At 42.4% G+C, this 21786-nt stretch overlaps 2 protein-coding genes across 2 annotated transcripts; both read left to right on the top strand.

Moving 5' to 3' along the window:
* The first annotated feature begins 9942 nt into the window (after positions 1-9942).
* Positions 9943-12543, top strand: hmx3a (H6 family homeobox 3a). The gene is made up of 2 exons (XM_077613309.1): positions 9943-10553; positions 11280-12543. The coding sequence occupies exons 1-2, from the start codon at positions 10184-10186 to the stop codon at positions 11966-11968; spliced, it is 1059 nt and encodes a 352-aa protein (XP_077469435.1). The 5' UTR covers positions 9943-10183; the 3' UTR covers positions 11969-12543.
* Positions 12544-17106: 4563 nt separating this feature from the next.
* hmx2 (H6 family homeobox 2) lies at positions 17107-21496 on the top strand. Its single transcript, XM_077613470.1, has 2 exons — positions 17107-17687; positions 19790-21496. Exons 1-2 carry the CDS (start codon positions 17348-17350, stop codon positions 20329-20331), a joined length of 882 nt encoding a protein of 293 aa, XP_077469596.1. The 5' UTR covers positions 17107-17347; the 3' UTR covers positions 20332-21496.
* The last annotated feature ends 290 nt before the right edge of the window (positions 21497-21786 follow it).

The following is a 21786-nucleotide window of genomic DNA, read 5'->3' as shown; positions in this document are numbered from 1 at the left end:
ACGGTACCAACGATATGGTACAAATTTGAATGAAAATAGTGTGAAGAGATTTAATACCAATCAAGCTAATCAAAATGTAACTGTGTGTACCAGCTTTCTTATTTTAACTCCCCGGGAATAGCTTCCTCACCAGCCATAAACATTCTAGAGAGTAGATGGATGGATATATTCAACTTATAATCACACCAGACTAGATGAATGCCCCTGGCCCCCACCCGTGAAAGCTTTACGCCCCCACAAACAAGTTGCCATCCAGGGCCGGTCACTGCACGGCAAAAAAAGGTAAATTAAAACATGGCCAATATTTTTTAGCCAGGTGGCATTTTGGGAGTATTTATTTGCCGCGCCGGCAACCGAAAGCGGCGGCCACAAATAAAGAAGATGGCATCGTCGCTATTGACCGCTCGGCGGCTGGAAATGAAGTGTCCGGCGGTGAGTTATCGCGGTCACACGTCATTTGTACGGCCGCAAAAGTGCCGTGGTTTCTGGCCAAAGCGGCCCCGCCCCCACCTAGCGCTTGTCACGCCGTGACCGTAGCTCATTGTCCTGACGGATGCGTCTGAACGCACGCTTGCTCTGATACTAGCGTTTAACACGCACCTCAACGCGACCGTAATGGATGAATCCATCGACCTGATGATATTAAAGGGCGTTGGTCTCAAATGTAAAGTCCTCGGGCCAGAAGCGGCCGGCTATGGCGTCCGGTTCGGCCCGTGGGATTGTTATCCACAAATGTTACACTCGAGTATATTTTTAAGGCACTGTTGCAATTGGTTTGCACCAGCACTTTTTTTTCAATACCGCATCAGATCTGGTATTAATTCATAAAAAAAATTAATTGGTCCGGCCACGCGCACTAAATTGAATTGAACATTCATCATTCAGTGGAGTTTATTTTCTTTTCCAATCAAAAAGATGATCACATTTGACATTTGAGCTAACAAAGAGCATTCGAATGAAATTCCAACATTCCCTTGCTTCGTTCTTATCATAAGAGATGAATGCTCCTAATTAGCACGCAAAGATTTTGAGCGTATTGAACAAAAATCCACAGTGGCGCGTATGCGAGATAAAGTTTGAGATTAATGAGGCCTTGGTGCTCCCGAGATTATCGATCAAAGGCAATCTAAGCGGGAATGATTTCCCAGGCCCCCCCAGCCCCCCACAGTAATATTACCAATGCATCAACATCATGAAACAAAAATGGCCCCGTGTCCTTGAAGCACCCACGGCGCTCGGCTCGGGAATGGCCGCCGCTCGCCGTATGGATCGCGTCAAGCACATATAGAGTCGGCGATATTAAAACTGACAGGACAAAAGCCCTCGTTTAACTCGTTGGCCGCCATTGGCGGCGATAGATGCCCAAACTCTTTGAAATGTAGTGGCATTTAATTTTAATTGTACTTTTTTTTAACGATCATTGTTGACTTCTATTTCTTTAAGTGCCAATTGTATTCATAATGGAAAAAGTACGCTGTTTCTTAATTAAAGACGGAAAATGAGCCGCAATTCCAGGCTGCGAGCTGAGCCTTCCTGCAGGCATCGTTAGCCAGATGATGATGATGATGATGATGATGGGAGCCACTTGGGCCATAACGGGAGGCTTGACTGACTGACCATTGACCTCTGAGCATGGAGCCGCCGGCCGTGTCCAGCTGGGCCACGACAAACCCAGTCAACTGGAGAAGTGTTAAAAAGTGGCCGTCCAAACCGCTACACACTCATTAATTACATCATTTACCTGTGACAGTGACAAACCTGCCTGGCCAACCCGCACTTTATTAGCCTCTTTGTACAAGTCCTCAACAAAACTGTCTTATATATATACTATATGTATATATATATATATATATATATATATATATATATATATATATATATATATATATATATATATATATATATATATATACATACATATATATGTACATATTGTATATATATATATATATATATATATATATATATATATAAAGCACTGCTACCCCATTCTGATTAGAAAATACAAATAAACAGCAGCCTTTCTACATGTCTTTTCATTCATTCATCTTCCATACCGCCCATCCTCGAAAGGGTTGCTAGAACCTAACCCAGCTGTCTTTAAGCAAAAGGCAGACTACACCCTAGACTGGTCACCAGTCAGTCATAAGGCACACAGAGACCCAAACGACCATCCGCACTTCCAATATCCAATAATACCGGCACCAGCAGGAATTGAGCCCACTCCTGCCCACACCAAAGCCAGGCGAGTGAACCCCTAAACCACATGACGGCTCCCTTTCTACATTTTCAGATGCCCAAATTGAATTTCGATTCAGCAGTTCTGACCTGATCTATATGCTTCCAATCCTGTTTTTTGCACATTATCTTCAGTACATCACTATAAGATATAGACCTATAAGATAGGTCGCAAGTCCATCAGATCTACACACCAATTTTCTGACTCATTCTTAGCCAGACTTTTTCCAAGTCCTCATCCTACGGGCGTCTTCATCATCCTGAAAACCCTTTTACAAGTCTTTCCACACACCTCTTCCAGGGCAATAAAGGCCACGGCGTGGCATTCCCGATACTACCGCTATTCAATCTTGGCTCAATTGCAAAGGCCGAGGCGTGGACACCGAGAATACATCTTTAGCGGCCAAATAGACCTACAGCGGGTCAGGCGGAAAAAAAAAACGAAATAAGCAGCTAGTGTAAGTATGTGGGAAATAGTTTTTCATAAATAACCCCCCGACAGTAGGCTTTCTAATGGCGCCAGGGGGCACGCCGAGGCCCGTGTTGCCCGTTTCTCCCCTAACAAAAGTAAAATTGAAAAGCCAAATATGTACGACGGAGCTGACGGAAGACTTCCCTCGGCCGGTCGGTCGCTTGACTACTGATTGAGTTGGATATTAGTTGGACGCTAAAGGCGCGTGGTGATTTCTAGCTTAACGTTGGAGGTCTTTACGCCGCGGGAAGAAGAATGTCCCTTCTTCACATCCAGTCAATTGGTCAATAAGCGCTCACATTTCTCGCGCACGTCGGGGTAGCTAGCCTCGTTCCATCGAACGGCGCCGTTGATTTGATTTGCACTTATGTTTTTACAAATAATCAATGTTGCTTTGGGACTAATACGAGGCGATTTCAAATGCAAAATGAGAGGCATTGATGGGAAAGAAAAGATCAACGCTAGAGACGCAATGTTTTGCTGTTGTTTGTAGTGCGAATAGATGCAAAATGTGGAAAGCATTGTTGCCCGCTCATAAAACATTTGATCGGGACCCCCTGGAGTTACATCGGCTATTTGATGCTATTATTTATATGTGTGGCTGTGATGAGCACGCTAGACTGATGTCAAGTCCCCTTGAGTCAGGCTATGTTATTTATTGCTATTGAATGGTTAATTTTACCGCGTGCCCTCGGGCTTTTAGCGCCATAAGATGTGAGGATGATAGAATTGTCACCACTCGGCAAGCCGTGCTTGATTTATTAAGAAAGCAGTTTGGAGAGATCTCTTCAAATTTTGTGCCAAGATTGCCCTTAAGAAGATTCTTTTTTTTGTGACATTTTTAGCTTGATAATGAGCAGTTTTGCGGGCTTGTCGTTGATTTTTTAAAGTCGCACTGGGTATTTTATTCAATTCGATAGATTGGAGTTTTTGTTGGGTTTTTTTATTCCCGAAGAATTTTAATCATTTTATCGGAAAATGATTAATAGGTGTGGTGTGGGAAATTGGAAGAAAACAAACACGCCGATATAAAGCCTAATTTTTTCCATCCGAGCAAGCGGTAAACTCACTCAGTGGATCGAGCACATAGAACACGTGTCAAAGTGGCGGCCCAGGGGCCAAATCTGGCCCGCCGCATCATTTTGTGTGGCCCGGGAAAGTAAATCGTGAGTGCCGACTTTCTGTTTGAGGATCACATTAAAATGAAGAGTATAGATGTATATTAAATTTCCTGATTTCCCCCCTTTTAAATCAATAATTGTCATTTTTAATCCATTTTTTCAGTGTTTTTAGTTCAAAAATCATTTTGTAAAATCTAAAAATATATAAAAAAAGCTACAATAAACATTGTTTTAGATCTATAAAAAAACGGAATATTCAGGGCTTTTAATCCAGTTCTTTTAATCCATTTATAGAAAAAAGCTGGTAAGTATTCGGGTTGTTTTGACCCAAAGATTGCTGACCAAGTGACAAATACTCAGACTTACAAAAGGTCATAGACTGACTCAAGTTTCATGTATAACCAAGACAAAAAATGTTTTTATTTAGTCCACGAATGTTTCTCCCAAAAAGAATCATTTCCAATGGTTTGTTGATTATTCCATTTTCAATCAATGGTGTGTTTCGAGCGATATTAAACAAACACGTTCCTTTTTTTAGGTGTCTTTTTCGCCTAACTGGGCTTTCCGGTTGAATGTCTGGGCTCGGCCACATTTTGATATTGTTAAGTGGCTTTCAATAGCTCCCTTGATTTGGCACTTTCCAAATGACCCGCGATAATCAGGTCATTAAAACGAAGCCATTCTCGCTGCACATGTGACACACTTCCAGCACTTCTCATCTGAATCACAAATCAGCTCTTCAGCGTGTTCTCAAAGCGAAAGACATCTATTAAAAAAAAATAGAGAGAGAGAGAGAAAAACCTAGCCAACTGGTTCATTTTTTTTTATTTTTTTAAATTAGCCTCATCGTTGAACAAAGCAGAAAAGATAGTAACTGTGAAAAGCTCCTGTCAAAAGTGCCATTACTTGCGTGAGAGTACTCGATTTTCTTAATTCATCCCTTAGGAGCGGATAAGTCTATCAATCTGTTAAATTGGAAAGCCATTAGGTGCCCTGGTTTATGTGTTTCAAGCTGTTAACTAGAAGCTGATTGATTGTTGTTCCTCTGATGGGATATGCTGATCTAATCTCACCGTGTGCACGTTTGCAATAAATTACACAATTCATTTCCCTCGTTTAGGGAGGGGGGGGGGGGCGGTTCATTGCACCCCCAGGCATGCCGACGCTCTGCAGGCAAAAGAGCACGCGGGCTGTTTTATGGTGCCATTTTGCCAGCCAGCCATCAGCCCCTCCCAAAAATCGAAGCATAATCAAGGTGTATGTTTAGAAAATTTATTGTTATAATTTCCCCCCATAATCTCTTTCATTTTCCCGCCGCCGCCGCGACATAGATCATCATCTAAAAAGAGAGAACGGCTCGCAGTTTAAAATTTATCGGTCTTTGATTCTCAATTATACGTGTTTATGGCTTCATCTGTCTTCGCCGACTCCAACCTTTTCCATTACGGCGGAATATTATTTGTACAGAATCCATTAAATTCACAAGGCGCGCCTCTAATGGCGGGGCAGCCACCATTTGCAGTGGGAAAAGTTTGGGGAAGGTTGGCACGGGGAACCGTGGCGGTGTTATGACATCGCAAATTGCTTTATTGATGGCGCGCTATGACGCCGGACCGTTTGTTACGTGTCCAGATCTCGCTCTCGTCCGGGTTACGACTTTTCTAACGTCGCCAGGAGTCGGGATGCGTCGAAACGTGGGAAAGTTAAGAACTGCCGTGGCTAAACACACACAAATTATGTGTAGGATATTAATAATATGTTGTGGTGGCTGGTAAAACAAAGTGTACGGTGTTTGCGAAAAAGGATAACGGCGTTCTTAGGAACTCTGAATCCAATTGAAATATTGTAATTTTCGGACTACCTGAGTATAAGCCGCCCCAGTTGGAGATTACGCAAAAGAAATGGGATTTCTTTTTAAGTCGCACTGGAGTGTAAGTCTCATTTTTAGGGAGAGCATTTAAAAAAAAAATATCGGTATAAGTCAATTTACTAATGCGACTTATAGTCTGGAAATACGGTAAATTACCGACCTTCGAATTAAGCCACTTGATTATTTATATCTGTGAATAAAGTCGTGACCGGACGTTTGGTCGCTGGCCGTTTGGTCGCCAGACGTTTGGTCGCCCGGACGTTTGGTCGCCGGACGTTTGGTCGCCCGGGTGATTATAATTTTGAGAGCTGGTTTCAACAGTAGATATTTAGATATTAAACTCTCTCTCTCATGAATATAATTTTGAGGGCTGGTTTCAACAGTACACTCTCTGTCATGTTGTCAAACGTCCGGCGACCAAACGTCCGAGTATCGAATAAAGGATGAGATTTGAGTCTTTTTTCTTCATTTGGTGGCAGATAATGAGATAATGATCAACTCATCAATTCTGTGGGGTAAAAAAAAATGAGCCATTATGCAATTGTCTATGAAAGATATTTCCAAACGGTCCTTCCGTACACATTTGCCTCTTCAATCCACGTTTTTGGTCTCGCCAGGAAGCGAGCCGATTTCCCGCAATCGAACAGAAGCTCTCCCGGCCCTACGAGAGATTGAACTCCTTCGACCGGTCGGCGCGAGGTGCCGAGGTAAAAGCTAATCGGGCCGTAATTCAAGATCCGCTCGGCCACTCGGCGATCGATAGCCGCAAAATCCCAATTAAAGCGCGGCGGGTCAGCGGAGGGCCACCAATTCCTTTACAAGTTAAATGCAATACTTAAATCGAAGCAATCTCTGCTTGGCCTTGGCGGGTTTAATGGCTCGTCCCGACAGCAGAGGCCCAGTTAAAAGTGCAAGAAGGACAAAGGGGCGCCTCGCCTTCTCCGATCGATATCGCGACCACTGTGCAAGTGGCCATTTTTGTCAACTTTACTCAAAGACAAAGCGTGCCGTTTGTCTCTCAAGTGATGAACTTGTGAAAATAACAGATCGATATTAGATGTTGTGAAAAGAACAATTCATTGGCCACTTTTATTGGGAATTTTTTTCTTCCAGTAGTTTTGGGGATTCGGAAATATAGAGAAATGTTCTGCTCTTTATTTAACTGTTTTTAAAAACTATACCTATGTACCTTATAATGTTTTGATTTTTTTAATGCCAAGTAAGGTAAGTAATATGATGCATTATCTGTTATTGATTTAATTTTGAAATATAAAGTATTTTAGCATTGCTAGTGAAGAGTTGAAATAGATAAATTTGCTTTAAAATGAATGGATAGAAATAATGGTAATTGGAAAAAAACACCAATAACTTTCACAACTCAACTTGCAATTTTATACAAAAAATGGACTTTTCGATTAAGTTCTACCATTTTTCACCTTATCAAACAGGGAGGAGTCAATACACTTTTTGCATCTACCTTCCATAATTTCATAATTATTTTTTAAATACTTTCTGCTCTAGACTGAAATTCCCGACTCTTTTATATCCACCATCTGAACATCATACTCCCTATTTTTCTCCTTCCCAAGCTTTCCCCTCATTTTTCCCCATCACCCACCAAAGGAATTCTCACAAGATATCAAAACAAAAATCTATATTTAATATGGGGGCAATTACAGCGCAAAGTTGGCTGCACGCGGCCGTTGTCAGCCAAGCGCGTGTTTTTCATCAAACAGGTCATTAGAGCGTGATGGATGTAAACCTATAAAGTATCTAAACTGGAGCTTTTAACCAAGCGCCGGCAACACTATCATTTCTCTAATAGAACCTGCTGACCGTGTCATTCTCCGCTGCCATTTGTCATTTTTTTCCCCCCACCTCTCCCCGAAATAATCAATATCTGGCCGCTTTGAAAAGAATAAAATAAAAAGTCACGCCAACCTACCCGAGGAGACACCAAAATAGACTTATGGAGTTCAAGCCGGGGGCCCGCCTGCTCCCATATCAATGCGCCTTGCGCCTTTCTAATCAATGCATTTGTAATTATTGAAGCCCATTCCCACACTTCACCTGACTTTCACTTTTGCTGCTATTTGGAGTCCAACCCACAGTTTCTGCCTCCAAAATCACACAAACGCTGAGTTTAAAGCATCACTGTGCAAATTCGGTCACGCCGTCGTGTATAGTTGTTAATGTGCATTGTCTGCCATTAGATAGATATCCAACCCATTTGAATTAGTTCCAGATTTAAGCCTATTAATCTCATTTTTAAAAGATTTGGAAGTAAAACGTGCTATTGACATGGCATTTTAGAACAAACAGCCTTTCTTTACATGGATGTACTCACAATTCTACTTTTCTACCCGCAGAGGGCGCTGTCTCCTTGCTCTTTCCTATCGACCTTGTCCACTTTTTTTTTGAACAAGTCAATTAATATCAATGAGCGAATATTCATAGCACACTACAACAAGGAGCCCCAATTCGACGGAATTAAGCACACATCGATTGGAGAGGAATAAATGACCGTGTAACCTTGGAAGTGGTCCTCACTTTATAGAGGCTGGGTGGGAAAAAAAAAATCAATGAATGAGAAATATGAATCTAATCGGCGTGTAGTGTAACTTTTGGAAGGGTGGCTGTACATACCATTTATTTTTATATATACTCGATCCTAAAGTATTTTCAGGTACAAAAATGCTCTGCAGACTTTTAGCTTGTGAAATTGCATGTTGCCAATTCCATTTAGCACATCTAATCCCACCTATTTAATTGTCATTAATTTTATTATTGTCATTTAGTTAGAATTATGATTAAAAATATTGCATTTTAGTGGTTGGGAGTAAGGGAAGTCCTTTTTGGTATCAACAAGAAACACTTGGATCAGGTGAGCCATGTTTCTTATTTATAAAGTGCTTCCCTGACATTACAAATAAATATGAATACATTTCTATTTTTTTTGTCAGGGGCCCAAATTTGTGAAACTGCCTCATGCTCTGCAAATATCAAAAATGATCATAATTACTTTAATTATGTAGCTTATGCCTTCAGTTCACCTGCATTTTGCAAAGTGCATCCAATTCTGTATTCCAATGATGGAAATTCTGTTTTAAAATGATTGATCCATATTACAAAAATGATGAATCAATGCCAGCTTTAATGTTTGAAATGGATTTGATCTCTATCAAGGTCAATGACAGTGAAAGTGTTAAAGGCTACAAACAACAAATTAGTCCTGGGGTATATTGCATAAAAATACATATAACGTAATCTACAATATATTTACATATTTAAGTGACATTTTTTTGCAGAACAAAGAGACTCAATTAACTCATTTTTTCTCATTGGAGTGTTTAAATGTAATTTGTTTACAGTCCTATTTTGTGCAGCATAACTGACTTGCAAAAAAAATGTTTGCACGGATACACTATTTCATGGCTTAAATAATGGAAAGCATTGTTTAAATTTGGCCAAAAAGACAATTGGATGTGCAATGTTTCCTTTCCTAACACAATTCCGAGATATTAGCTGATCCACTTTACGATAAAATCAATGTACGATTTTAAAAAATGTTTCAAAATGCTATTATAGTAACATGGGAAAATCAGACCATCATTGGATTCCGAATTGAATTTCAACTTTCTTTATATAAAGTGCTTGGATTTAAAAAAAAAACATTTTTGTTGATTGTTTTTAGTTGCGAGCAAAATTCTGATCTACGAGTGCTCTTTAGATATTCCACTAGAAGATGAAACAACAAGCATCCCAACAAATGACCACCATCAAATCCCATTGCCATCCAGTCCAGCCCAATTCAAACTGAATAGACTTCTACCACCGTCAATGGCAGTGAAACATGATCACTCAATATCCCAGTAACTGAAATGAATTTGATGTTTATCACTGTGAGTGAAAGAGTTAAAAAAAATCATTTCTGCGTGTGTTTGTGTGTGTGTGTGTGTGTGTGTGTGTTCGGGGTGCCAACCTTCTTGGTTTTTGGCGTTAACAGCCTGCTGCTCATTTGCTGCCTAACGGAACTTTATGAGAGCAATAACAGGGGGGTACGCGCGCGCACACGCCCTAAGAAAGGAGGGTGTCCCCAGCACCTCCACCCCTACCTCCCTCCCTCCCTCTCTCTCGCCCCCTCTCTCTCTCTCTCGCTCTCTCGCTCTCTCGCTCTCTCTCCCCCAGCTCTCGTCCCTCCTCAAAGTCTCTGCCTTAATCCCATTTGCCATTGTGCGAGTCCAATCTCCTGTACTTTCCGCATTTAACTTGGATGACATTTGTATTCCGTCATTAGCATCACGAGCCTGCACAGCGGTTCGGCGTTCGATTCCCGGGATGCTCCACCTGGCTCGCTTCGTCTTTACGGTGCTTTAGCTTTCATTCCGGCGGCAGTGAGATTCAGGCCTCGCAAACAACAACAACAACAACAACAACAACATCAACAAGAAACAAACCAAGAATAACTAGAAAGGCAAAACAATGCCCGAGACCACGCAGGAAGCCCCGGCCAAGGACTCGCCCTTCTTCATCAAGAACCTGCTCAACTGCGACAGCAAGGCGCCCAACAAGCCCAAGCCTCCGCCTCCTCCGCCGCCGGGGCCGGGGGCGGCACTGGCTGCCCATCGGGCGGCCTTGGAGGCGGCTGCGGCGGCTGCGGCTGCGGCGGCGGCGGCAGCGGCAGCGGCAACCGGCGGAGGCTTTTCCCTGTCGCAAGTGGCCGACTTCGGCTTCCCTCGCTTCGAGCTTCCTGCGCAACGCTTCACCTTGCCAGCCCACTACCTCGAGCGAACTTCGGCCTGGTGGTACCCCTACGCCCTCAACTCGTCCGCGCACATCCACAGAAGTGAAGGTAAGTCACACCGCTTCGTAGACCGAGAACTCAAATGGCAAGTGTGAACACACACACACACGCACACGCACACACACACATTCACACACACTCACACACACTCACATCGTGCAATCCTTCCAGCATTCGACTATTTCCCGAGTTGAAGTGTCCATATATTTTATTTTCCTATGGCAAAAAAATACAAATGCACTACGTAAAGGTTCGATATATATTCAAATATATCACCAGGGTAATTGTGATCATTTATAAGAAACCAGTACAGGGCGTTAAGGGAATTAACCACATGAAAACCTCATACTGGTGTGAATGATTTGTTACAGTATTTCATAATTAATATACTACTATTAAAAGCAACTATAATAGCATTTGATAGTTCCCCTTCCGATTTTTTTGTCATTGAGTACGACCCATGCAGTCCAATTTTATTAGTGTTTGTTTAGTATTTAAAAGTGTATTCGCGTTAATGGTATTCAATATTTTCATTGAAAGACAATTTAAATCACGGCTAATATTATGAGGTGAAAATAGCAGTATTAACAGTACAGTCATCGCTTTGTGCCAGTTCGTTTTGGCCTCCGTTTTTTTGCAAGTGACACGGTATAACAACCCCCAAAAGACCACTAATGAAACGTATTACGAATAAATTTTTTTTTAAAAGGACACCGCCCACGCAATGACGTTTGATCGCTAGCTCCTAACTCGTTTTTTCCCTCCCGCACGCAGCCTCGGACAAGCTGCCGGGCCGAGGTGACTCGTCACCGGCGTCGGGAACCGAGCGAGACTCCCCGGAGCTGCTGCTCAAATCGGAAGCGGAAGGCAAAGACGACGAAGAAGACGAGGAGCGCGCGGGGAGCAAAAGCGGCGACGAGATCGTCCTAGACGAGAGCGATTCGGAGGGGGCGAAGAAGGACGAGGAAGCGGTCGACTGGAAGAAGCGAGACGGCGGCGAAGGAGGCGACGACGGCCGGGGAGGCGGAGGAGGAATCGGCGGCGACGACAGCGACAAGAAGCCGTGCCGCAAGAAAAAGACTCGCACCGTGTTCTCTCGCAGCCAAGTCTTCCAGCTGGAGTCTACGTTCGACATGAAGCGCTACCTGAGCAGCTCGGAACGCGCCGGCCTGGCCGCCTCGCTGCACCTGACCGAGACCCAGGTGAAGATCTGGTTCCAGAACCGGCGGAACAAGTGGAAGCGGCAGCTGGCCGCCGAGCTAGAGGCGGCCAACTTGAGCCACGCCGCCGCGCAGAGGATAGTCCGGGTGCCCATCCTCTACCACGAGAACTCGGCGTCGGAGGGAGCCGGCTCGGCCCCCACTAGCGTGCCGGCCAGTCAACCCTTGCTCACCTTCCCGCACCCGGGCGTCTACTACTCCCACCCCATCGTCACCTCCGTGCCGCTGCTCAGACCCGTGTGAAAGCAGACAAAATCACCAAAAACTTCATATTTTTATACTCCATGATGAAAAAAAGGCCTACATGGACCTCTTGTTCTATAGGGTTTACACGTGATTTGACAATTCATTGTTGTTATTATTATTATTTTAATTATAATTATTATTAATATTATCACCACCTCAGGAGTCTACCTGCTTACACTGCCTAAAGAGTGTCTATTTTTTTATTTCGACTATTTTTAGTTCTACTTTATTTTTTACACTGTGACCTAAAACCACCTTGTTTACAGCCCAAATACGTCCCATCGGCTTGTGCATATTCTTTTTTTTAATGAAAAAAAAAACACATTGTGTGCAATACATTATTCCGACTAATAATAATTTGTACTTTTGTTGTGACAAAGAGCTTGTGACAGGTGACAATCAAGACACTCTCAACTGTACATGACGTAATTGTTAATACGTGTGTCAATTATAGTTTTAGTTTGGATTTCAACTCCAGGATGTATAAAGTTATATAAATGTATATATTTAATTAACGAGGAGTCATGAGATTGTTTTTGTTTCTTTGTACAGAAAAAAATAAACACACACACACGCACACTATTCTTTTTGCTACTGTAATGATGAACCACGTGGTGAAATAAATGGAGAATATTTCCTCTCTATATTGGATTAGTTCACATTTCTGCATGGATCATTTTAAATTTTGGTCAATTGAAAAGAAATTTGTCATAAAAAATGCTCTCCTAAATTATACGCGGTTCTACACAGTATGCATTTCAAACAAGTTCACCTTGTTTTTGACTCCAATTGAAAATAGATTCCTATTTCAATTTTTTTTCCTCACATGATAGAGTTGTAAAACTATTTTGATGCTCATTAAATTGAACAATAGAATCCTGGAGATAACATTAGAGCTGAATTATTGAGGTGGCACTTTGTAACACACACGATGCTACAAGTGTCACCTGACACGAAACAGCCAACGACAGCCATTGATGAAATTCGAGCATCCAAATTCAGCCATGCTTGCAAATGAACTCTTTTAACACCATTGACGGCGATAGATGTCCGATGGTGCGTCTTTTTTTCATCTGGCTGCTGTCAATTTCAAGAGTTTATTCATAGCGATATATGTCCACTCCATTTGAAGTAGCAACCTCCCACTTCAAATGGATCGGACGCCTGTCGCTGTCGATGGCAGTTCATTCAATTCACGCAATCTTTAAATTGGATGACATTTTTATTGAACCATGCAGGATATTTATGTGATATTTGTTTGAGCATGGTATAATTCTCGATGATTAAAACACAAAATTGGAGTTGAAATGGCTACTATTTGTTTTGAGAATGCATTTGTTTTTATTTCTTTGCAAAATTGAATATTACATCTGTTCTAATATGCCAATTCCGATTCTAGTTTGTAATCTTTTGAGGGCCCCTTGAAGAAGACCCTCATTCGAAGCCATACTTCCACTCAAGTATTGTCAATTTGCGTAAAGACTCCATACTCCTAATAACGACGCGGAGCAAAACGATGATGATGACCTCACAACGACGCAATATGCTACTGCCGCATGGTTGTCGTTATCGACGGCGCACGCGCGGTGCATCCTCGCCACTCCATTACCGCAAATGAATAGATTAGTGGCCCCACATTATTCCGCTTCCTCCGGCGCAAGCGCGGCACTGAGTATCGACCCGGCCGCGTCCGCAGGCATGCACGGGTGCAAATCTGCGGACGATGACCTTGACGAGCGCATAAATTGTGGAGAAAATGACATCTCGATCGTTTGCAAACAAAAACACGCAAGTACCACGGTTAGGCCGTGCTATCTTTCAGAGCCATTGACGCTCGATGGACGTCCGATCCATTTGGGCTGCGAGCCAGTGGCGGAACTAATGCGAACAAGGCCCGGGTCAACAGGCCCCTCGTCAAATTAAGCTCCAAATTCATTGCTATGTTTATAAGGACTGAGCGAGATTGTTCAAATAATAACCACAAACCATGAACTACCATTTTTTACTCCGACGTTGTTGTTGCTATTGAGTAATATTTTGAGTGTGTATTTTATAGTGCCTTTTTTAACTCTTACCAATACAAACAATTACATATGCATGAAAACATGGGAATGGAATATTAACGACAATAACGGCTGCACTCGACTAGGTTCCTGTCAACAATGGGACACTTCCTTATTTTAACACTGAAAACGGAATAAATGAAAAACTAAAATATTGCACTAGACCAGGGGTCGGGAACTTTTTTGACGAAGAGGGATATAAACAATTCATATTTTCGAATGCTATTTCTTCATTTAAAAGTCAAAATACATGTAAATAGGTGCCTTTGTTTTTAGTAAATTCACCACTTTTAAAGTAGAAAAAACGGAACACCTTTGACAACATTCTTATGTAGTTGCTAGAAATGAGAGTATGCATTTCAGAAGTCTAATGCAAAAAAATGAAGATTAAAGCATCTCCGTCACCAGCGATTTCCATATTTTAGCTCACAGGTTAGCGGAGAGCCAGATTCCCCCATCAAAAGAGCCATAGGTTCCCTACCCCTTGATTACATTTTGTTTTATAATTTCTCCGCACCCTTTACACCCTAAAACCGGGCCCCCCGAAAACCCCCCTAATTTTCCGCCCCTGCTGGGCAATGATCGCTACCAACCCTTCCAGTGAAAAAGAATTGGTCTATATCTCCAACGTGCGGGACGAGCAACGAGTCAAAAGCGCACGTAATCGTGCGTGTCGAGCGGATTTACGACAGGAGGAAATGCGGGTGTGACTCGTACGAGCACACGTGTAGCGAAGCCTTGTTTGCAAAGAACTCGCAACGTCGTGATGGAAAGCAAGCATCCGATTTTCATCAAGGCTCCATTAAGTGAAACATAGGTTGCGAGGCCGCGTCTGATTGGAACAGTTTAAATTTTAATCGTGTTTTTAATTTGACATATAGTTGCGGTGAAGAATGACGCCCACGCGCCCGCGGGGAGGGATTCTCGGGAGGGGAAGGAAGGAAGGGCGCTCGGCGCTCGATTTTCTTAATTTCTCCCCGAGGAATTGATGAGTCTATCAGGGCAGTAGATTGGAAAGCCATTAAAAGTCAATGGTTAGCTTGTTAATTGGAACTTGATGGATAGGAGCCCTCGGATAGGCGGCGCTGATCCAATCTTCCTGACTTGGTGTTTTCCAATAAATTACCCAGTTCATTTTCACACTCGCATGACATAAATGCTGCACCTCGGGGCTCCGCTCGCATTTACAACTCTCTCCCTTTTTCTCCCTCTCCCCCTTTCGGTCTTGAATGAAAATCGAAACGTAATCAACGTTTGTGCTTAGAGAATTTATCGATATCATTTTCTCCGGTAATTTCCTTATTGTACGGCGGTCGTGCCATAGATCATCGTCCACGCCGGTTGTTGGATATTTGTCTGCAGGCTTGATTTGCACATCAAAGCGTGACATAACTTCATCGGTCTCCCCCTTTCCTCCCAACCAGGATGCTCTTGTTAGCTTGTAAGTAAAACGGGGGCCTCACATCATCGTGATGGAGAGCCAATACGAGGTTGGGTCTCAATTCATGAGAAACATTGAAAGCACTCTTTGCTACAAGTGACTCTAGATTGGAAATTGTCTATGTACTTCCAAACAGATCAATATATTCAGATATCATTTTTTGCTCATACTATCTATAAACAGATGGATAATTTCTGCATTGAGAAACAAAGCAAACATTAAATTTTCTCTGCTTTGACTTGCGAGCACAAATTTGAAGTGCATATCAAAAATGTACACACCCCTATTGCAATGAGATGACACTAAGCTAATGTGGTTGCACAAGTTTGCACACCACTAAAACCAGAGGCGGTTCTAGATAATTTTGTCTGAAGGCTAACAGCACAGGTAACCCAAAATCGGTAGGAGATTTTGCTACGTGTTTTGGGTCACACCCCCTTTGCCCTACAGCCAATGGCTGTTATCCAATCAAAAAAAGTTATCCAATCCAATCCAATCCGATCACCACAAAGATGTGAAGAGGCGGGCTGATGCAAAAATACATGTTATGTTTTTGTGGAGGATAAAGAATATATGACAGTGAGGTTTCTTATTTCTGTCTATGTGTGTTGCTGTTCTGTTTGTCTTCAACCAGAAGCTACTACTCTGCCTGTTATTTATTTATTTTCAAATACTTGATTATTATCTGCTACTTTCTAGGAAGTCCTCTTTAGATTGTAATTAAAAACTTTGCTTCAAAAGAAAAAGTCCCTGTTCTTAAATCTTGGAAATGTGCAAATTTCTGTTTTGGGCCATTTTTTTTGCACAGGTCATGCCACTTGTTACTCTCAGGCTACACCAGGGGTCCCCAAACTATTCCACAAAGGGCAGCAGCAATGCAACATTTCATTCCAAGGAAACAAGATGAAACATTTTTTTTTCAATCAGTGCTGCTTTTTTGGCCAGATTGGTTTAACTGTCTATAATGGATTGTTGGAACAAAATCAGGACCAACACCAGCCCTAGAGGACCAGTTTGGGGACCCCTGGGCTGCACTGACAGTTTTGTTTTATTTTTTTATTTTTTTAACTTTGTCCTCTTTTGGGCATTTTAGGGGGGCATTTTTTTAAGGAAAAGTTGCAGCCATTATATAATATATATATTACATTTCAACCTTTCCCTTTCTTATTAGTCATAGTAACTCGTTTATTGCTAAGGCAGAGTAGTGGGATATTTTATACAGTACAGGCAGTAGAATTTTGTGATAATATTCGATTCAAATCGCAATATTATGAGCTAAAGACAACAAGAACAAAGCTGATATTGCTATATTGAGTGTAAATCATGATGTCCCGAGGGAAAAAGTACTATAACGAAATTAAAGTCGTTGTATGACGCAGGTGTGCAACTTCAGGTAATGTTTAGACCGAAAAGTCGTTGTATAGAGACGGGAGAGCGAGGTTTTCAAGCGAGACAGTTGAACTTTGATGGGGAAATAAAAAGTGGATGCGGGCCAGTCAAGTCATCCCAAAATGGTCCCGGGAGGTTCTACCCTACCCTCCATGCAAATTGGCTCGGCGCCTCCGAGGAGGAGGAGGAGGATGAGGAGGAGGAGAAGGAGAAGGAGGAGGAGGAGGAGGACGAGCCGTCAATGCACTGCCTGACGACGGACAAAAACACAACTAAGTCCACTTCAATGTAAAAAGCCTATAAGCGGTCCCCCCAAAAAAAGACGTCGCGCGTGCTGTTTGGGGGCAGCGGTGGGGTTTTCTTTCTTCATTACTTTGTATTTTTTCTTCTTTTTTTCTATTTTTTTCTATTTTGTTGTGACGGTCGTCATTTCCAGGGAATAAGTGCGACGCGACCGGAGAGCTCGCAGTCGCTCAGGCGACCATGAATGGCTCAGAGGACAGCGGGAGCAAAGGCTCCACGGGGCCGCTTTCCAGCTTCACCATTCGCTCCATCCTGGGCACGGCGTCCGGGGGCAGCCCGACCCCGCGGGTGCTGCCACCGCCACCGTTACCACTACCGCCGCCTCCGCCGCCCCTTCCGCCGCACTCGGGGGCCAAGGAGCCGGCCGGGGCGCGGAGGAGGACGCTGTCCGTGTCCTCCGAGGAGGAATGCAGCGGCGGCGACGGGGACGGGGAGGACTCGGCCGACTGCTTCTGCTCCGAGCCGCCTCGCGGACACGCGTGTGCCCGTAACCGCACGCAGAACGCCTTCTCCTGCTTAGGTGAGCGTGTGCCGTGTTGCGACCTGGTGTGGCCAAAGCTTTCTAACAAATAGACTCCTACTCTGATAAAGTTTGAATTATAACGCTCAATTCAGATATTTTAATGCCTTCCAATTTTGATTGGGAGGTTACACCTGCACTGTGTATGCAATGAAATGCAATCGATACAAAGTGTGCACGTACAAACCTAATGCTCATTTTAGATTCGTTTACTAATTCGGTTCACGACTATGGATTATTATTTTTGCTATTTTGCTCATTTTATTGAGGTGTACCCACATTTAAGGAGCCTCGTACAACCCATTATTAAAAAATGGCTGCAGCAAAATGTGCATTGTGAACGTATTCAAGCTCAAATTTAAGTATAACAAATCCCAGTATTTTGATCAATACCCTGACGTATTAAAATGTATTATTACTCTCGTCAAAAAATATCTATTATGTCATTTGCAATTGTAAAATCTAAAGAAGAGGTGCTACCACATGAAAAATATGAGCTCAATTTTGAATGATGGATTCAAATCAGCTAATAGTTTATGTGATGTGCAAGAATAAAAGGTATACAAAAATAATTTAAACCCTTTAAAATGATATCTTTACTTTTTTATTAGCTGAGATTTCAGTTATCATGAGGTGCATTTCATTTGTGTGTGATGACTTCAAATAGGCCACTCGTTTTACTTTCCCACACACAAATCTAAAATTAAACAAGCAAAAGATGTCAGCCGTTTAACTGCATTGGGCTCTAATTGATTTTTTTTACGTGACACTCGTGCAGCCCTTGTTTCATCGCGGTCACCGTGGCTCTGCTGCACAAAATAATGACTTGCGCTTATTTCAAATGTAATTGAGGCGACTAATTGATGGGACGTGTTTGCAGCATGCGTCGTCAATTGGGCGTTAAATGACGTGAGTGGGGTGCGTGTGTGCGTGGGCTCCAATTCATACAGACGGCTTGAGATTTGTTGATTTAAAAACGGGGGATAAAAAGTCCAATTGGATTTAGTGCAAGAGTGCCCCTACTCCAGCCACTCCCAGCAAGTTAAGCAATTATGCATAAAGTCGTTTAAAATAACACCAATGCACTTGTTGAGGATTATGGATTTAAAGGTAGAAGTTAAAATACTACTAGTAGTTGGATTGTTGTGTTAATATGAGTCTGATTTTCTTCCCCTTTTATTCTTGCACATCACAAACTATTAAAAAATATTTTGTTTCCACTTCATGCAGACAAGTTTGGATTGATTTGATTACTAATTCTACGGCTCTGGGAAGTTAAGACTTCAAAATGGAGAACAGACGGTCATGCAAATCCTTTACGATGTGCTTGAGACAAATTCGGAAAAGTGTGTGCAAAAAAAATACAATTATTTTTGTAAAATAAATGTAAACAATTTCCGCAAAATAGCAAAAGATGCATTCATTTTAAACTAATCCAGCCGAACGCTGAAGGGTGTAACAAGTAATAATATTTTCATAGTTAAATGTAAAATGTCTAACAGAGTCAGCATGGAAAAATATGGAACATGCACAGATGCATTATATAGTTATGTTCTGAATAACATCACTTCTAAGGTGAAATGGTTTGAGTATATGTCAAAAAATATGGAAGCTGGATGTAAATGTAAAATATTTGTGGTACAAAAACGGGATGGAAATTATTGAATTGGAATTTTTGGGATCAGGTTGAGAAATGTGGAAGGACGGAGGGAAATGTTAGCAATGTGTCTGCAGTTGGAAATTTGGGGAATGAGAATAGTTTGGATATCTACATGGAGGAGCAGATCAGGTGATCTTTTAAACTGCATTTTCTTTCATTCGGAACACGATAGCCAAACTCAGTCAAGAAAAGCACGGAACTTTTAGTTTTTGAAGAAAAAAATATGTTTTGCTCATATTCACGACGACTTTGTAATCTTATGTCAGAATAATTCCCAGGCCAGTCATGAAAGATAAATTTCAAATATGACCGACTAAGTCATCATCTTTGATGGAGGAACTGCCAAAACGCTACGTAGACACAGTTTTAAATGTACTTTAAGGATGCATGAACGTTGCCGAAACCTAGCGACGACTGACAACGCTATCCGCGTTCCCTTCAGGTCCCGCCAAGGGGCTCCTATCCACCAACGACGGCCTGTCGAGACGGCCGCCCCTGCTACGAGACTACGGCAAGGAGGAGGAGCGCGAGCGAGCCCTGCTGTCTCCCCTGTCCGAGGAGAGGCAGTCGGACCCGGGCGACAAGCACCCCGGGGGTTCGTCGGCCAAGAAGAAGACGCGGACCGTCTTCTCGCGCAGCCAGGTGTACCAACTAGAGTCCACCTTCGACATGAAGCGCTACCTGAGCAGCTCGGAGCGCGCCTGCCTGGCGTCCAGCCTGCAGCTGACCGAGACGCAGGTCAAGACGTGGTTTCAGAACCGCAGGAACAAATGGAAGCGGCAGCTCTCGGCCGAGCTGGAGGCGGCCAACATGGCGCACGCCTCGGCGCAGACTCTAGTGGGCATGCCGCTGGTTTTCCGGGAGAACTCCTTGCTACGCGTCCCGGTGCCGCGCTCCATCGCCTTCCCGACGCCCCTCTACTACCCTGGTAGCAATTTGCCGCCACTGCCTTTGTACAACCTGTACAATAAGGTCGACTACTGATGTGGAAGCGTACCTTCTTGATCCTCCCACCGCGCAGGGGTGTCCAAACATTGTCCCCCAAAGGAACAGTTTGAGATTCTTTTTGTGATTTTTTTAAAGCCATTCCTCTCTATGCCTTTCCTTTGTTTAAGATGAAATCATATCTCGACATTATTTTCAAGTGTACGTGTACGCCGGACTGGATGCAAATGTCACCGGGGACGTAGTTTGGACACCCCTTTTTATAGTCTGTATAATAAATGTATGAGGGGGCGTTCATATGCAGCAAGTCTCACAAGAAGGCAACAAAGCTTCCCTGTACTGTATTAAATACACCATGTGTATTAATAATGCTAATAATTTTATACGTTTCATTTTTTTTCTTCATATTACATACAAATGTTCATTTTATTCATTCACCACGACTTTTAACAGTTAAGAACTAGTGTTGCACCGATACTAGAATCGCGTTATGGCAAAATGCAGACATGGGGATCGGCTAATACTAGAAAATAACAATTCTGAGGAAAAATGTATTCTTTGAGAATTAGTGTCCAACCACTGGTCGCTCTTTTTCGAGAAGGCCGCCAGTTATAAATGCTGGTGAATCAGAAGGAGAAACAGTACCAGAGGAGGAAGAGGAAAACAATTTCTAGCCTAGAAGAGCGATTATTGTGGTAAGTGTTGTGGAATTTGCTCAATTTGCAGTCATATATTCGATGTATGGGCCTATACTTTCAAAATGTTGGATAATTGTGTCGTATGAGCCAGGATTTGAAGTTTTATGAATGCTGATATTGCTATAAGTTAGTGTAACCATTAGCTTTGGAAGAAGGAAAGCAATCTGCAAAAGGCAGGCTAGAAAACTGCTCGTGATTACCACATAAGCTAAGCTCATTTATTTATTTGGGAAAATGGCACCTACTGTGAACTTAATACAATCATCAGGCTTCATGCCAAATTTATCGAAAAAAAATTGACCATTCAGAGCATTTCAGGTCCCAAGTTCATTCATTGTCATACAAATTAGATGTAAATGTTGTTAAGATGTGTCTGACCAAGTTATGAAAGCAATTACTTTAATTGAGTATGCAGTATTTAAGAATTAAATGGAAGAAAAGTATATTTTGTATGTTTTCCAAAAATGTGGCATTCATTGAGTATTGATATCGGCCGATAACACACGGGTAGCGGAATCGGTATTGTGAACCAAAAAATGGTATCTGTGCAACACTATTAAAAAAACAATTCTTCCGGTTTTAAAGAACACAAATGTCATAGTTTTTTTTCTGTCACTTAGCACTCCAGGAAATAACCTCTGTCAATAAATTTTCTATTGAAGTCAAAATGGGTAAGATTGGTTTCTATGCATGGCAGTTTCTGCAACGTCTAAAATTATAATGACATCTAACAAAAGGCACTTTAGAAATTAATTACAAGAGGGAAATTAATTTCCAGGATATTGCACTCATGTTA

Source organism: Stigmatopora argus, chromosome 11, assembly GCF_051989625.1.
Source record: "Stigmatopora argus isolate UIUO_Sarg chromosome 11, RoL_Sarg_1.0, whole genome shotgun sequence".
Taxonomy (NCBI): domain Eukaryota; kingdom Metazoa; phylum Chordata; class Actinopteri; order Syngnathiformes; family Syngnathidae; genus Stigmatopora; species Stigmatopora argus.
Note: the sequence above shows the minus strand (reverse complement) of the source record. Positions and strands in the feature narration are given on the sequence as shown.

Bases quoted from the DNA above. Each gene is read 5' to 3' on its own strand.
- hmx3a (XM_077613309.1), top strand. From the start codon at position 10,184: ATGCCCGAGACCACGCAGGAAGCCCCGGCCAAGGACTCGCCCTTCTTC. The intron at 10,554-11,279 runs GTAAGTCACACC...TCCCGCACGCAG, and splicing joins GCACATCCACAGAAGTGAAG to CCTCGGACAAGCTGCCGGGC.
- hmx2 (XM_077613470.1), top strand. From the start codon at position 17,348: ATGAATGGCTCAGAGGACAGCGGGAGCAAAGGCTCCACGGGGCCGCTT. The intron at 17,688-19,789 runs GTGAGCGTGTGC...CGTTCCCTTCAG, and splicing joins GAACGCCTTCTCCTGCTTAG to GTCCCGCCAAGGGGCTCCTA.